The sequence below is a fragment of the Pseudoliparis swirei genome, chromosome 23 (assembly GCF_029220125.1).
Source record: "Pseudoliparis swirei isolate HS2019 ecotype Mariana Trench chromosome 23, NWPU_hadal_v1, whole genome shotgun sequence".
NCBI lineage: Eukaryota > Metazoa > Chordata > Actinopteri > Perciformes > Liparidae > Pseudoliparis > Pseudoliparis swirei.
In genome coordinates this window covers 14,601,571-14,619,221 of record NC_079410.1, presented here as the reverse complement: position 1 = coordinate 14,619,221, position 17,651 = coordinate 14,601,571, and the positions used below count along the sequence as shown (strand labels likewise).

General features: G+C 42.2%; 2 protein-coding genes across 3 annotated transcripts; both read right to left on the bottom strand.

Moving 5' to 3' along the window:
* Positions 1-557: 557 nt before the first annotated feature.
* Positions 558-9,921, bottom strand: slc4a1a (solute carrier family 4 member 1a (Diego blood group)). 2 transcript variants are annotated; one of them, XM_056406415.1, is made up of 21 exons: positions 9,796-9,921; positions 8,724-8,783; positions 8,495-8,550; positions 7,558-7,670; positions 7,341-7,387; positions 7,082-7,247; positions 6,855-6,990; positions 6,701-6,770; positions 6,570-6,612; positions 6,295-6,479; positions 5,970-6,177; positions 5,365-5,568; positions 5,098-5,246; positions 4,811-5,005; positions 4,460-4,705; positions 4,286-4,375; positions 3,400-3,566; positions 3,076-3,317; positions 2,810-2,979; positions 1,488-1,661; positions 558-1,385 (listed from the first exon to the last, which is right to left on the bottom strand). In XM_056406415.1, exons 2-21 carry the CDS (start codon positions 8,745-8,747, stop codon positions 1,308-1,310), a joined length of 2,763 nt encoding a protein of 920 aa, XP_056262390.1. In that variant the 5' UTR covers positions 8,748-8,783; positions 9,796-9,921; the 3' UTR covers positions 558-1,307. The 2 variants fall into 2 exon arrangements, with proteins under 2 accessions (XP_056262390.1, XP_056262391.1); XM_056406416.1 differs by lacking the exon at positions 8,724-8,783.
* Positions 9,922-14,791: 4,870 nt separating this feature from the next.
* selenow2a (selenoprotein W, 2a) lies at positions 14,792-17,599 on the bottom strand. Its single transcript, XM_056407728.1, has 4 exons — positions 17,489-17,599; positions 17,192-17,293; positions 17,013-17,085; positions 14,792-15,729 (listed from the first exon to the last, which is right to left on the bottom strand). The coding sequence occupies exons 1-4, from the start codon at positions 17,515-17,517 to the stop codon at positions 15,646-15,648; spliced, it is 288 nt and encodes a 95-aa protein (XP_056263703.1). The 5' UTR covers positions 17,518-17,599; the 3' UTR covers positions 14,792-15,645.
* Positions 17,600-17,651: the final 52 nt, after the last annotated feature.

Here is a 17,651-nt window from a genome sequence, read left to right as displayed (position 1 = left end):
ATATAAACTGCTCAAATGAAATAAAGCTGACTTGTAATTGTGGGTTTTGTCAGTAGGCAGTTATTTAATTATTTTTGTATATTAAGCTGAGTTTTTACATTTTTGAACTATTTCGCAATGTAATTTAAGTGTTTGATTATTTATTTAATATTTTATTAAAGTACATATTTTGCTCTTTGAATATATATGATGCATTTTAAAGTTTTATTGTGATCCTTTTAGGATTTAACCTTCTGTGTTAGTTAATGTTATGCTAAATCTTGACATCACATCTGATTTAAATACACAATAATATACAAATGCATCTCAGGGTAAAAGTATTTACAGCCATGTCTATGGAGTTTTTCAAGTAGGAGTATTGAGAAGTAGGAGTTTACTTGATCAACTTGAACGCAGCATGCAGCTGAGTGGCAGGTCCATAGAAATAAAATAGCTATTTTATTGGCAGGCCTCTTGGTTCAAGTGAACATTCCAGTCCTGCTAATTGGAGGATGACATGATATACCTGATGTTTGAGTAAACTATTGTATTTCCTCATGCATGTATACAAAAACAAACACGATTTTTATTTTTAATAAAGTGAAAATTCATCCAATCCAATCAAGCATGTACAATGTTTCAATCACACACACTTACATGAACAGGCATTATAACATACATTTACATATACATTTCCCCCTGATTATATCATCAGAACAACAATCTCAAATGATTATATCTCATCAACAAGTCTCTATCTATTACTGCTCATCCAATTTAATAATTCTTAAAGCAATTACACACTTGGGGGACTATGCTACTGTATAGGAAAAAGGCTGGTGTTAGAATCTAAATAAAACGCACTGTGTGTGTGTGAATAGAGTGTGAATAGATACATTTTGCTTTACTTAAATAGCATACAAAAAGCTAGGTGGAATCATATTATAATAACATGGGCACATTTGCAATGTGGCAGCACTGATATTCACTTTAAAGCTATACTGTAGTTATGCACGAAAAATAAAAAAAGGATATTATAAATGGATTTACCTCAGGTCTTAATGGAAAATACTTTGCTTTGAAGGAAATTAAGTATTTTTTTCCTGACTCAAAAGATAACTTTATAGTCAAGTTAAGTATGTTTAATGTATGTATTCTATAAATTAAATATTCATTTTTGAGAGATAAATAACAACATAACAGAAAAAGTTGGAAAATGTTATTGTTAAATAAATACATGTTTTTTAAAGGCACCTGATAATAAATGTTCAGTCAAGTTAATGTGCATTAAAAAGTTTCAGAACGAAAAATGCCAGTTATGGTATTGTTTATGGCAGTGGGCACTCATGGTACACATCCACCCCAGGTTCCTCCTCAAACGTCACTTTGCCGTCATCTGCGTCCAGCTGTAACACAAACATATCCAGTTGCAACAGTGAACCGTACACCTCAAACACCTTATGGTGTGTGCCTGAGATTGGAATACATTATGCATGGGAGGTACTTACGCATTTCATTTCCATGGCAGAGAAGAGCGTGCCGGTCATGAACATGCGCAGAGGGATGGTGAGGATGAGAACAAAAGGCAGCGCCAGAGAGAAGGAACTACTCTTCACCACCCACAGGACACCCAAGCACACGAGCTGGATCAGAGTAAAGAGATGCATCCGCATTGTCTTCACCTGCGTGGCAGCAGAGGAGAGCGTTAACAGGGGAAAACAAAGTACTCACATGAAAATGTGTAAATGCTAATACACAGGGAGATTGCCACGGAACAAAGAACACTGAAACACAAGCGAAAATAACGAAAGCAGATACAACAAAATGTGGGTTAGGGTTTCAGGAGTCAGGGGGCCCGGGGCCAGAGCCTTTGTTTGAGGTGACTGTCAACATTTCTCGTTGGAAAGTTCAACAACCACTAAGACACACAAAATTACCTCAAAAAGACTCGTCACAACCACAAAGATGTGAGACGACTATAAGACATACAAAACGACCACAGGGAAACATGACATGGCCACAAAGAGACTCAAAACAATCACAAAGAGATGTCTTGCTCATGTGCAGGAATGTGTCTGTGCACATGTTCTCATCATACACCCATGGTCTTGGGATCTTTTTCCACTCAGATTGCCACATACAACATATTAGAAACACATTTAGTATAACATATACAAACTAGAACGGGCACTCGGTAGAGCGCATACCTTCGCATATCACAAGATTGGGCATTGAATTATGAACATTTTGGCATTAGTTGCATGCCAATTGGACAAAAATGTATCGTGCTATGGTAAAGAAAAGATTTTGACCTTTCCATGACCTTGACCTTGACCTTTGACCCGATTGATCCCAAAATCTAATCAAATGGTCCCCGGATAATAACCAATCATCCCACCAAATTCCATGTGATTCAAGAAGATTTGACCTGTTCATGACCTTTGACCTTGACCTTTGACCCGATCGATCCCAAAATCTAATCAACTGGTCCCCGGATAATAAACAATCATCCCACCAAATTGCATGCGATTCGGTTCAATACTTTTTGAGTTTTGCGAATAACACGCATACAAATAAATAAATAAATAAATAAATTAATAAATAAATACACGGCGATCAAAACATAACCTTCCGGCATTTTCAATGCGAAGGTAACAAATGATATCCTCCAAAAGTGTCGAATTAAGACCTCTCAGGCACCCTGGCTACAAATATTTACCACGATAAGCAGACTATTCGTACTATTGTGTCTATCTGTTTGCAGATATAACGGCATGTTCTGACACAAGGGTCTTCCACGTCTTGGACTGTATTTAAGGATGCTGCGTACCCTGGTGGCGTAGGCCTCAGCGGGATGGTATTTCTTTGGTGTGATTAGAAGAAGTATCCTGTCCCACATCTGGATTCCACTCAGAGAGGTGACACCCATGTAGAGGAAGATACCAAACAAGGCTGTCATGGGAATCATCTTCAGAAGAGGCTCCATGAAAATAGAGGCACCTGGAAGTCACAGAAAGTGAAAGATTGTTTAAGAAAAATGCTATTTTAATCTCAGCCTGCTGTGTCTGCATCAGCACTGTAGATGGCAGCACCTACCAACCAAGATGGCCACGAGGAAGCCACTGATCCTCTGCTCGATCACCTTCTCGATCTCTGGTTTTGGGCCCTTGGTCATGACAGTGAGAGCATTGGCGTGGGTGACGGATCGCACGGTGGCAGCACTGAGCCAGGGGACCCCGAAGAAGGAGGAGAGGCCCCCCATGGTGACCAGGAGGAGCAGATCGAAATGGAAGCCGGATCCCTTCACCATCTTCCTTTCAGGTTTGCTCACAATCAGCCTGGCAGACAACAACAGAGCTCATTAGCTTTAGACTTCAGCTTTGTTGCAGACTGAATGCCATTATTCACTGCTTCACTCACGTAGTAATCTGGGACTCCAGGAAGATGAGGATGAAGACTAGCAGTGCTGGTACACAGCAGGCGCCCATCATCCAGATGGGGAAGGGCTTCTTCTCTCCAAAGGGGTTGATGAACCAGCCTCTGATTTTGGGGTTGGTCACCTCAATGCCTTTTGGCACCATCAGTTTCTACAAGAGGAGAGGATGCTTTTCATTCCACTCATGTAGCACAACATCATTTGAGTTTAGTCACATGTCAGAGTGGCATTGTAACAATTACTTTTACGGGTAAGAATGTGCATTTTATAAACAGTTTTAGACAGATAGGTCAATAAATTATTAATATACATTTTGATTAGTAGTGTCAAATCAATGTCGTTGATTAGAACATGTTTGTTTTCCAGTGTGTCCTTGATTATGCCAGCTCAATCAGAAAGGTGGGTTATGTTATCCATCGTCAAGATCTGGACACATGTCTTCATCCACATGATGTGAAACGCCACAATAAATACCACAATCCACTATTACAAACTACTTCAGGTTCAAGTTTGTTATCAATTATAAAACAGTATAAGGTCAAATGGAATATTGGTTCTTCAGGATTAGGGCCTGGAAATAACCCAAAGATCTATAGTGTTTATGTGCATTATAATTGTATTTTTGTTCAGATAAAAAGTCAAACAAATAAAACTCAGATCTTTTTAAATAAAATGGAAATGACCATCCTTGACTTAAATGGCTCAAAATCATCTTAATTGTGCTACGAACCATTAAACAATGATGGTGACAGAAAGCCATCTTGATAATAACATTTCCATATTTAGTTATTTGCCTTCACTGTAGCTGATGTGATTTTTAGTTATTTTTTTAATTTGAGATGACTCAACTCACCACAACACAACTCTTACCTGGGTGTAAGCATCCGCAATGCTGATATCCACAGCAATCATGACGAAAATAGCAATGGGGACACCAAAGTCTCCAATCAAACGACGGATCTAGTGAGACAGCAGGCACCCCACGGTCAAAATCACGTAGGACCTACAACGTCTTTTTCAAAACATATAGAAAGTAGATTTTACCGGGCCGGGGAAGTAGTGACCATTCTTGAAATGACGGAGGAAGTATGCAATCAAGAAGCAACCAAACATCAGGCACATAGACAGCAGGGCGGTATTGGGGTAGGCCCTATGCGACTCCGTCTCGTAAGTGGTGATGTTGCCATGCTGATCGACCTCAGTGTGCTTGATGAGGATCGTGTGGAAGGGGTTGTCCAATGTATTGTTCAGATGATCGTAGTTCAGAATCAGAGGGTGGGTTTTGAAGATCTGAGCAAAAGGAGATAGGAAGTCAGAGGAAGCAACAACAAAAAGGACACAACATATGAAGCGATCACAGGGAAATGGTGTCATGAGAGGATGAGGTGAGGAAACCTTGATGAGCTTATTGAACGTCTCATAGATGAAGATGAGAGAGATGAGGATGGAGAAGATTTCCTGAGTGAAGCGGGAGATGAATTTGACCAGGAAGCTGCCTTCCACGGCCACGATGATGATCACGATCACTATCAGCCACATCCCCACCCAGATGCGGCCCACAATGTACTCAATGCCCTGGGCCTTGCAGAACTAGTGTGGAATGAAGAAAGCAAAATAGATGATGATGAAGAAAAAAATAGCGAACGAGAGACTGATTCATTCACGACACGACTCATACGTACGGCGTAAAAAGCTTCCTCAAACACCAGCAGAGGTCCAGAGAAGCCGATGATGAGGACGGGCTGAGCGGCGATGAGACAGAAGATGATGCCCTGGATGCTGGTGGAGATCATAAGCTCGGACACGCCCATATATTTGTCTGTTTTGTCAGCTAGAGTCAGAGATCAGAGACCATTATTAACACTATTAAAGGTCAGTACCTACTGCAAAGATAATTGAGCCTCAGACTCCAGAATTAAGAAATCAGAAAACCTAGCTCTCTCTTTTACCCAGAAGCCCTCCAAAAGTGATGGCTGGGGACAGGGCAGCGAAGTAGATGAAGATGACGGAAGCGAAAACCTGAGGGTTCAGAGCATCTGTGTAGTCGCTGAGGTAGTGGCGATAACGGCGCTTCAGGTCCTTCACCATCCCACCGAAGGGATAGCCTGTGCGGGCCAGAGGGTCCTCCCGAGGCGGCTCAGGGGGTTTCTCCTCTGGAAAAGAGATGACAATAAATATGCCTTTTTTTTCTTTAGCTTTTAAGGTTATGGACGTGTCTCCAGCAGAGGCGTTGTCCAGTTTAATGTCATATATGCATATGTGAATACTATTTAAAGGTACTATATGTACAAATGTAAAAGCTAATATTCTCAAACTTTAGACCAAACTTCCCACAGAAGCTTGTTGGTTCCTTTTGCAAGAAAAACGTGCCCCTCCCTCCAACCCTTGTTACTCAGGTCTTTCCTCTATGAGGTACCTGAAGTGGATAACATATGTTTGTTATCTACTTATTTGAGCAATTTCTTTTTCATGTGGAAGGAACAAAGGGTTGAAAAAAAACATTGTATGGCAGTTAAAGGGGTGCAGTTAGGCAACAGTAGTAGAGGCTGCTGACCTTTGATCCTGGCACCGAAGGCCAGACGGGTGTCGATGGGACGGAGTCTGTCACGCAGCATCTTCTTCTGGAAATGGATGATGGGCTCCAGCATGGCCTTGTCTTGGATCTCAGTGGGGGGGATCACAATGCTGCAGTCCATGAAGTCCGCTATGGCGTTGGTCAGATCTTTGTCCGTCTGGGCCAAGAAGGCTTCCAGACAAAACACCTGTGAGAGCAGAAGGCTTTTACTCACCTGCACCGAACAAAACAATACGAATACTCTCCAAGTTACTGACTGCTGAGTCACTGTTTTCCTCTCTCACGACTCTCTCTTCTCTCTCACCCAGTCGGCCATCAGAGCACCCATGGCGCGGCCGCTTTCACTGTAGTCCATCCCGTTCTGGCTGGGCCCCATGAGCACAAAGATGAAGCGAACAGGGACGGGAGACTCCAGGGAGGAGTTCATCACCACGGAGTCGCTTAACCTCACAAAGGCCGTCACAGGTTTCTGCAGGGTGTCCAGGACACCTATCCGAAAAAAACCACCCTCTTTTAACCATATCTGCTCCAGAACCACACGTGGAGACACATAGCAGCGTCTGAATTACGTGAACGTACCAGAGAGGACAATTGAGGCCTCCACGTTGTCAGAGGTGTCTCTCTGCAAGAATAATGTCACGTCAATAAATACATACGACATTGATGAACGACGAAATGAAAAGAAACATGGAAAAAACCTGAATGTATACCTTCTTGGCTACAGAAAAGGTCTGCATCTCAATGTCTCCAGAGGGAGTGACCACAGGCACCACAGACTGACTGGAAGAACAAATAAAAGGAGAATTAAGTGTATGCCGCAAACATTTTCATGGCAATAGAGAAATAGTGGGTCCTGGGGATTACCTGCGTCTCATGAGAAGAGCTCTCAGCAGGCCGTCTCGATCACTGGCGCGAATCTCATTCTTATTCAGCAGCTCATCCGCGACCTTCTCAGCTACGGTAGATAGACTGCTGGCGTTCAGGTCGAGGAGGACGGCACCTGAGTACATTTGAGTTTCTTTTAATCGTCACATTCATATTAATCCTATTGTATGCATGGATTTCCGTTTCATCAGAGACTCCAAAGGCACCTGTGCTCATGGTCTTGCGGAGCTGGATCAAGCTCTTGAAGGTGAGATGGGAGACATGAGAAGGACCCCATTTTCCGGTGGCGGGGTTTAAGTTCTCCTCGTAGCCCACCCAGCGGCCCGTCTCCTGCCAGACGTTACCCTGGAGCTCATTCAGCTCCACATAGGCCTGTGGTGATGCAATGTGGTTATTTAATAAACACTCCCGCTGGATAATGCTGATTTACATGAATGAAGACAAATATGAAGAATGAAGACGAACTTGAGCGTCCCCTCTTGTGGTGGCATTGGTGTTCAGGTTCAGATGAGCTGGAAAACAGAAGATTGAGGACACGTATAAACACTCAACTACAAGTAAAAGTTCTGCATTCAAAATCTGTAATAGTTAGTAAGTATTATAAAATTAAATGACTATGACTGGATTTGTGTCCAGATATAAAATGTCGCCAACAGCTGCCCGGCCTCTGAGGGGAACCTACCTTCTGAATCTCTGGGGATGGAGACGACCCCCATAGGTGGCTCATTGTCCTCCTCCTGCTCCTCCTGCCTCCTCCCCTCCAGGTCATAGTTGCTGCTCTGACCCGGTGGAGTCCTGGAGGTGTGGAGAAACAGACACATCAATGAAGACCTATAAGCATGAGTACTTTCAACAATACCCCCAAATTCTCACCTGGGAAAGGACATTTTAGATATCATTTAAAAAATGCACATGCATAATTGTGTCTCTAAAAGTGTAAGTTAAATAGACTTTGAAGTATGCAAACTACAGTTGATAGCAAATGGCTTAAAATTGATACGGTTGTGAAATGATGCTATCAGTGCTTTTCTGTTCGTGCCACAAGAGGGCGAGGTTGGTCAACTTTCTTCTTATCGTTCCTGCTTCGATTTGTTTCACATTTACCAAACACTCCCTCGCTTTGAGAACAAGGTCCCTGATGCTGCTTTCACATCAATAGGAAGTTATTAAAACCTTTCTAAAATGATTTATAGTCTTTCATGTCAACATGGATTTATTTTGTTTTCTTGGCCACTTGGGGGAAGTGCAAACAAAATGTTGACATACAATCTCGTTTTAGCTCTGGTTTGCCAACTCCTGAACCCTGAGGAACATGTTTATGTTTTAATGTGAGAGTTTTTTAAATTAAAGTTACAGTTCATGAAACTAAAACAACGATCCAAAAGAGGCTAACATGCTCCGTAGAGCTTTGGGGAACAGATTCGCATGACGCAAAGTCATATAATCACTTAATTGGAGGGACTAGTTTGTGTGATACACATCTTGGAAGCACTGCCTGACATGCACAGTGAGACCCGATACCTTTGTCTTACCAGAAACAGGATGCAGTATTTACAGTACATGTACATAGAGTGTAAAAGTATTGTGTTGAAAGAGTACTGCAGAGAGGAAGCACTCACAGTCTCACTGGAGAGGGGAAGGCAGAGTCCTTGTCTTCATCGGACATGTCACTGCCCTAGACGAGAAGATGGTGGAAGAAGAATGAATGGAAGAAAGTTGGATGAGAATTTAACGATTAAAGGGAAACGCGTCTTATATTTATTGAACACATCAATCTCCATAGTCTCCATCCTCTTGTGTTGTATTGACTCTTCACGCTGTTTGATGTCAAAGGAAATTAAGACAAACCTCAAAACTAAAATGATTTTCCATCGATGTTTTTCAGATGTTGATCTCTTTATGCATTCCCTAAGACAAAAAAGAATGAATAACGTAAAGAAACAAATAACTCAACCAATGACTCAGTGGGTACCACTCAAATTAATCTTCTTTTTACTGGTGATTTGTGAGACTTGAATTTTGACACAATTATGCAAACAGGTGCATATACTGCATCTATTATTTGTCCCACTTGTGATCAAGTATCATTGTTCTATAATCAACCTAGCTCCGCCCCTAGAGACCGTAAGGCCTGCTTTGATGAGGATAGCGCCATCTACCACCACTCAACTGCCCGCAGAGCGACGGCTCGGGACAGATAGTCAGCCGGCCGTTGAGAACGAGGACGTCATAATGGTTTGAGTATAAGACGCACAGAGCCTTATCTTTGGGTTACACCCTTCTTCAACCAGACACCTCTGTTTTCCAAGTACAGCAAAAATGCTGCTAATGTCACAGAAAGTAACAGAAAACGGTTCTCATTTCGTCAGGAATACTCACAATACACAACCATTTAACTTGGTATGGATTGAATTTCAATTTCACAAATTGGACAAGCCCCGTTTTTTTTCTTTCTATTGAAAATATTTCTCTGCATATTGCCCAAATAGGTGTCACGTGACTTCACATTCACTTTGTACATGGACAAATGATAATGTTTGAAAGATGCACATCTACAGGTCAGATGCTGTACATTACCAAGACATTGCCATTTAGTGGAAACAACAGAGCATGGATTTACAGAAAATCATAAAAACCCATAGATGATAATCCCACCTTGAACGTGACCTCAAATGAATTTCAAGCGCTTAAATAGTCTTTCCAGAAAATGTGCACGACAAATGTCTTGGTTTGTAAATAATATTCTTCCTGCAAGAAAATAGCTTCATCTGAACCCCTGACCTTATCGTACATGAATGGCAGCGACATTAAAGGCTAGAATAAGCTCCTCTCCTCTTAGGGTACATTCAGCCATCCAGTTTGACCTCTACCCTGTCACAAAGCGTGTCAGACCCTTGTCCAGAGGAGGCCACACCCTTACCTGCATGCAGGTACTCCCACCTGCTCTCCAGCACTGGAAACAGGATGATCTCAGCTCTGTCAGCCTGGACGGACCCGGTGATAAACTGAACCAGGACGAACGAAAAAGATGAGTGACAAGTGAGAATGAGAGGAGCGGGAACACCCATATGCAACTACTTAGACCCTAAGAAGCGCTGCACCCCTCAACCCCTCTAGTTGCTGAGCAACCTGGCAGGTGGGCGGGGGAGATAAGGCCTGTGTGACAGACCAACAGCCCTATCGGCCAGGGACACCTTGAGACAGGGATATCCCAACCCTAGTTTGCCCGCTCCGCCCTCCCAGCATGAACCAGGTCTGAGCCTGGACGTAGTAAAAGACCAGCAGGCCTAACCTCATCCTTTATGAGGGGCACACAGGGGGCAAAGAGGGCACAGTATCAACATTCTGTATTAGGATGATAGCACCATCGTGCGTCATCTTATGTACGTACTGGGGATTCCCTGTGGGGGGGGGGGGGGGGAACCCAGCGTTCCATCATTGCAGGTGGTCTGAGTGGTTTGTCTCATGATTGGTACATGCAACATGGCAGCGTCAGGGTTAGACGTCTTCTGCAGCGGACCGGAGGTGGATGTTGGTTGGATGTTGGTGGTCCAACCCAGATGACAGATACTAACACAAGGATGCAGCGCTGACTGGTGAAAGAGGAAAACATCCGATAGTGGTCATTAAAAAGACAAAAGACAACGTGAAACTAACTCTGAAAACTGAACGTACGATGTAAAAAGAATTCACTGGGAATAAGGAAGTGGCGGGTTAATAGCTCGCCAAAGGTGAACATGCATGTGCCAATCACACAAAGTAAACTGAGTCACTCTTCTACTGCCACTGTTCAACAGTTGTATGGCTTCTGATATATAATCAAAGCTAAAGTTGTGAATACAAGGAAAATAAGACATTTTCAAGTAAATCAACTTTATTATATTTTATAGATCAAGAAAAAACAGGATTTCACAAGGATTCAAAGCCACACTTAAGAATTTGCTGCTTGTGAAGATACTTATTGTCAATGGCTTAGAGTTGGATTGTGAACGAGGCCTGCTGTCATCCATTATAACCCACAATACTCATTATGTCACTCATGACTTACTTCTAGTGGATCCTCCCACTTCACAATTATACTGTACAAAGAAAATAGAACAAAACAAAAGATCTTGTTTTAGAAGAAAAATGATAATTTATTTAGATTGAAACAAATGCAGATTACATTCAAAGTACATGCGTTTTCATATGTTAAAGATAGAAAGACATTTGTTTTATTCTTAATATCACCAATTTAATCATGCTTACAGCTTTCCAGTCATTGATAATCTCACACGGCTTTTTGACTTTTCAAAGAACACTTTTGCATCGATTCTTGTCGTAGCAAAAACATAAAAAAAGAAAAATACTTTCAACAGAACAGGTATACAACATAAAGGAGCTTAATTTGCATCGGTATCAGCTGCGGTGTTGAACCGTTTATCATTTTTATATACCCCTTAATCTGTCCTCAATAAGATTTGATGACATTAAGGAGCGTGAACGAGAGAAAACCACAATAATCATATTTGAAATAGAAGAGTAAGTGTCGGGATTGCACTATTGGAACTGTATTACAGAATTTCAACTGAATTTACTGGATTGACAAATAACATCTGCTCAATCTAACAACGAGTTGACTGCAGAAGAGACAAAAAGAAAACAAGTGAATACATATTAAGAGTCCATTACACAGTTCAATAATGACCATGGGCCTCTGATGTTTTTCTAAAGCGGAAAACTAAATCTGAATTACAACAGTATTCTCTCCGGCCATGCAGCACTGTGGGTACAAATACAATAAATGCAAGTTTTGATGGTTTCATTTTTCTTCTTTTGGGTCCAAAACTAATTAACAAATTTGGAGTCTAAATTAAAGTGTTTAAAAAAAATCTCTGTTAACATTGCTAATAATAAAGGAAATAAATTGAAAGTATCACACACTACCAGGAGTTAGGGAACTCATTTATTACCTTCGCATTGAAAATGCGGAAGGTTATGTTTTGATCGCCGCGTATTTATTTGTATGCGTGTTATTCGCCTAACTCAAAAAGTATTAAACAGAATCGCATGAAATTTGGTGGGATGATTGTTTATTATCCGGGGACCATTTGATTAGATTTTGGGATCGATCGAGTCAAAGGTCAAGGTCATGAAAAGGTCAAAATCTTCTTGAATCGCATGAAATTTGGTGGGATGTTTGCTTATTATCCGGGGACCATCTGATTAGATTTTGGGATCATTCGGGTCAAAGGTCAAGGTCATGGAAAGGTCAAAATCTTCTTTTTACCATAGCACGGTCAATTTTTATCCAATTGGCATGCAACTAATGCCAACATGTTCAGAATGCAATGCCCAATCTTGTGATATGCGAAGGTATGCGCTCTACCGAGTGCCCGTTCTAGTTACTTAACTGGTTTTGTCTCGGAAGAAATTAGTTAACATTTTTGCTATGATGGTCGTCTCTGACAGTCGTGTATTCGGTGGTCCTTGATTGTTAAATATGTTGGTAGGATGAGGTTTAAAAGAGTTTAATAGAAAACTGCCGAGGTATCGGGTTATCTCTTAGGCCTCCATTCTGTCTGTGAAATGATAACTGATTTCAGCCTCCAGTCACGACAAAGGTCATGTGCCCGTTTGTCAAATGCATGTCAATGATTTAACATGAACAAGTCCATTGTGTGGAAATCTCGTTCCAGCCACGTGGCGTCAGATATATAAAAGGGGGTTCATTGTCACAACAGGGTGGGGGGGGAAATATTTTTGTCAACAACTGTGGCAGATGTTATTTCCGGTGCACTGCAGGGGATTTCATCTGAACCCACGACCCGTCAGTGTGAGTGTGAGTCACATATCAAGATATTCACGAGGAAAGAAAAGGTGCCGCTTGCAATCACAAGTCCTGAAACGAATAAGGAATGCAGGGAGGAATTGGTAAGTTAATATTGTTTGTTCGGGATGTTTCCTGGAGGACTTCACATGAAGGATGCACTGTTTGCTACGGATGAATGAAAGGTTAAAGGATCCAAGTGATGACCACGCAGTGAAGATACATATGGACCCCACGACAATGGGGCCCCCAGCTGAGGACTCGGTGGCTCAGGCCTGTTATCACCCCTGTGTAGCAGCTATCTGCAGGGTCCATGTGGCTCAACATACAGCACACAGACACTCCCAGTCGTCATAAAGACGCTTTCCTCCTCACAGACATTTTCAAAATTTTTCGTCTGAATGTGTTATTTGTGGAATGTAAAGCAGACCATAGTAAATTGAGAAAGAAAGAGTTTAAATCTCATTTTACGCAGTGACAGATTTGGACAGACCATATCATGTTTCATGTTCTTTCTAACTATGTAGTTTAAAAAGGGGGGTAACATAACGCATCTATAACATAAAAGCCAGATATGTGGGTGAAATGTGATTTGGACTATTAAGCGACTTTTTATTTAAAAGTTTGTGAGGAAAATCTAAATGTCTGAAATCATTTAAAGAAAAAAAGCCATTGTTGAACACCATCTTTATATATCTATATATACATTAAGCATTTCCTCTATTTATTGTGGCTTTACTCACACTGATAAACACATATTTAAAAAAATCAAAATACATGTTTTGCATTACCCTAAGAGGTTTTAAAAGTCACATAATTATAGTTCCAACTAGACAACTTTTATCGGCGCTACATTTTCAAAGCTCTAATTGTCCGAGAGCAGCTCTATCAGCGCCGGAGGGAGTTATCACAGAGCCAGAGGCAGCGGCAATGACCCACCTCGTCACGGTGAACAACTCGGCTACCCTTTAACAAGGAGAACATGCAGCGGGGGTCAATGTCACTTTACTTCGACTAAACTTCAAACTTTTCCTGGACTCATACTATAGATACCATTATTGCTAAATGTCATTTTTAATGCTCAATGATAACGAGGAATTCTCTAACTTCAGATTATGTTTACCCTTTGTCTGCTAAATACCTACAAGTGAAACAACTTTTGTGGTTCATCGTTTTTTTGGGAGAAATAAGTTTAAGTTTTTTAATTAGAACAGAATTCAATTTAGTTTTTTTTTTTAGTGTATCTGTTCTTTGAGCTCGGGGATGCCGGAGACTGGATACCGAATGCATCAGTCTCTGTTGACATTGGCTAATCTTAGCGGAAAGAATGCAGCAGAAACAAAGACATATATTGTTTTGCTCTAATTGACAATCAGGGTTTTCTAAATTGCTATAAGGAAGACACATTATTCTCACTGAACCGGTCTGTGGCAGCGGGGTGCGTTTAGGCTCGGCTGCAGAGCTGGTGTCTACTTGGCCTCAGCTAGTGGCTGATTGTTAATCAGCCCAGATGAGGCCAATCTGTGTGTGTGTGCATCTGTTCCCATAAAAGAGCAGTGGGGCCTGAGGAGAGAGCGAGAGTGGGGAGCAGAGGCACAACCTACAATGACAGTAAAAGATATGACCAAATTTCATTCTTTGTATAGTCATCCTTTGGTGCTTGGGGGAAGAAACCTACCGGTGACATCCACAAACCTGTTACATGGTCATGCAGTATGTTTGGTTAAAGAATCCTCAGATGAAGATAAACTTCAGAAGATACACAAGTTTGTTCTGTGCTCTTCGACTCGAGCAACGGTTGCCATGTGGGCCGCTAACATAAAAGGAACATTGCTCAACTGGTAGACTAAAATAATTGCCAGTTGCTGGCCAACATCACCCTGAGACTCTTCCTGTTAACTAACCATGGACCGTCCCAAAGGAGCAGCTGTGACCACGCCCAGTGTTTTGTTTAAACGGTGTACAGGGAGAGAAGGCTAATTATAGAGCACTTAACAGTTTGTTGAATAATTACTTGCGTGTGTCTGGAGGAAATCATAGTCCAGTATGTTCTCATTGATGAGACACTTTTGACGTCATAAAATAATGACAAAAGCAGCACACGGAGAACTAATACAGTATGTTTATTTAAAGATGATAGATTCCTGATAACGGAGTGAACATTTAGATTATTTGTGGCAAACGAGCCGACATCTCATTAGGTGTGAGCCGACAGACCAGTGGGTGGTGGTCTTCAGAAGCACTTTTGATCACTCTTCTCCCCGACAGTTTAAAATACAGCGAAGCTTTTCATTGAAGAAAAAAAAAAAAAGTTTACGTTTTCCAATGTTATATGGAGAAAGAAAAAAACTATTGCGAGGTTAATTTAGCATTTACCAAACACGAATGATATAAAATTGCTTCATTATCCACAACCCTTACAGTGATTAGTCATACATTTATCATATCCTGGAATCGATTAGCCATTAGCGGTGCAGAGGCAGAAACCAAGAGGCAGTCGCCCTTTAAAGAATAACATTAGCATATCAACTTTGAATGATCTTTGCTTTCTGTGGGAACTGGTGTTTGCATGTGAGAGCAGTAAACCAAGCATGGAAAGACAAAAGAATTAGGCAGTTAGAGAATAGCAGGCAAAGAGGCTGGAGGAACAGTAAAGTGAACGCCCTTCAATCCTTCTGCGACATCTTCTCCCCATCTCGGCTCCGATCATTCAGGACCTCCAGGAATGGATTCATCATACTGTGACCTTTAACCTTTGAGGCTACAGTAATCATTAACAGCCTGGAGCACCACAATGAGAACAGAAAGGGGGAGCCAGACGTTTGACGTTTCTGCTGGCTTTGTATAAAGCGAGGTTTCACTTCAGCCTGGTTCCAGCAGGGGGGGGGGGGGAGACCAGAGGTGGCATTGGCAGTTTACAGTTGCACTGGCCTGTCATGATGCTGGGGGGCCGGGGGAGGTTTACATGATGACGCATGCTGGACGGCTTTTGGTGATCTTCTGCATAGCTTTTCCATCGTGGGCGTTCTGAACTTCTGCCATGACCTGTGGGAGGAAAGAAAAACGTGAAGTCAGAGATGTTGTAATTTACCAGCGTTAAATTTTTTATCCCGCGTCTTCCCTTAACGAACCAATGCCACACTGTGACTTTAAATGACGTTTGAGAGATTTATCATTTTGATTGTTTGGGATGCATCTGTTGTTAACAAAGTCCAGACGATAAGGTCACTTTGATGTCCCGTGAACAGCAGATTTTACAGCTCGTTCACATGTCTGACACGTTTTCTGTTATCTCAGTTATATAATGCAACACCATCAGCTATTGATAGGTTGCCACAGATTACTTGGCCATCAGCGTTTTCCTGTGCTAAACCATCAGTTTAAAATTGTATTCATTAATAAAATTGGCCGTTAAAATTAAAAGTAAACAGATTAATCAGGAAATCCTACATTAAGTTTAAAAACACTCAATGAAGAAAAGTAGTTCCTGAGACTGTGCGACCATTATATCATTGTTACTGCATGTACCAATGTAACAGCAGGTAGGTGTACGTCACAAAACTGACGCTACAGATGGAGTGAGTACCAAACACCATCTCCCGGTACTCACCCGAGTAACTCACTGAAAAAGTTATGTGCACCCCTGTTTATAGGGTTAATCCTGCCACTGTTTTGATGGGCAAAGAGAACAACCAATTAGAGGTGCTGAAGCTGACACGTGACAAATAAAGTTTTGCTTCTGAAAGCGAGAGGTCCACGGAAACAAAGTGATGCCCCACGGTCTTTATTCCTCCGTAATTATATTCCCGGTAACACCGGGTGTACAGCCAGGCTCGCTGTACAGCAACACATCTGCTGACAGACTGTCACGCTCGTAGCTCGTAGCTAGCGCTAGCTACGAGCTATCTTAAACATGGTTATAATGGCTAATTTATTATTTCTTGGCCTACTTTTATAAATGCAAGACTTGCAATAAACGTTCCGGTACTAATCTGAGTTAAGGCTGCTCGTCATCATCGGTCTCCACGTGTTCAGGGGGACCGGTGACGGTCTCCCCATCGCGCCCAGCCTGACGCTGGTGTGCTCCACACGGGTTCACGCCGTCACACACGGCGCAGCCTCCGCTGTCAAAGTTAAATGAGAGGCTCGTAACCTACTGACAGCGCGGAGTCACCAGGTTTCCGATACCCAACCCTAATTAAAAGTAGGACGTGGCATGAAAACTAAAAACACCCAAGTAAAGTACAAGCACCCCTCATCTGAACTAAAGTACTTGTGTACATACTTTGATACATTTCACTCGTGATTTAAATGCCATGTTCACTCACGTCATCCTCGTTGGGAAAGCCTGATGTCTCCAGCTTGGAGAAGATCAGCTGCCCGTTGACTTCAATCTCAAAGCTGCCTGTAAAATAAAAAATATAAACAAGACACGGATCAGTCCCAGATAACTGGGCATAAAGTAATCATCACACTCCCTTAGCTGGCATAACGTCACTAGCAATACTTGCTTTGTCTCCCCACGGTGCCGGACACGTCCGCGTCGGGGAACTTGCGCTTGACCACGTCGCGCAGCTCCCGGTAGCGGGGTTCGTACCCTCATCTCCCGCTGCGAGGAGAGAGATGTGCAACGTTATTTTAAAAAGCACATTAAGTAGCTTCCCCGGCTAGCTGCGAGCCGGTGGAGCCGATAGCTCGTGTGTCGCCACGGCTGTCTGTTTTTAGTCGGGATTCACAGCACGGACTCCGCCACAAACGAGCTCAACATGTACACAACAACGCGACGTGATAAAGACGTAATTACCAGTATTCCACATGGATTTTTATTCCCATTGTTGCTGTTTTCCCCAACTGTTCTGTCTCTGCAGAACGACGCTGTGTGCGATCCGGTGTGATCGCTGCTTTTGTAACACGGAGCCGGCCAACGGGGCGGGGTTTAAACCGGAACGAATACACCGGAACAACCA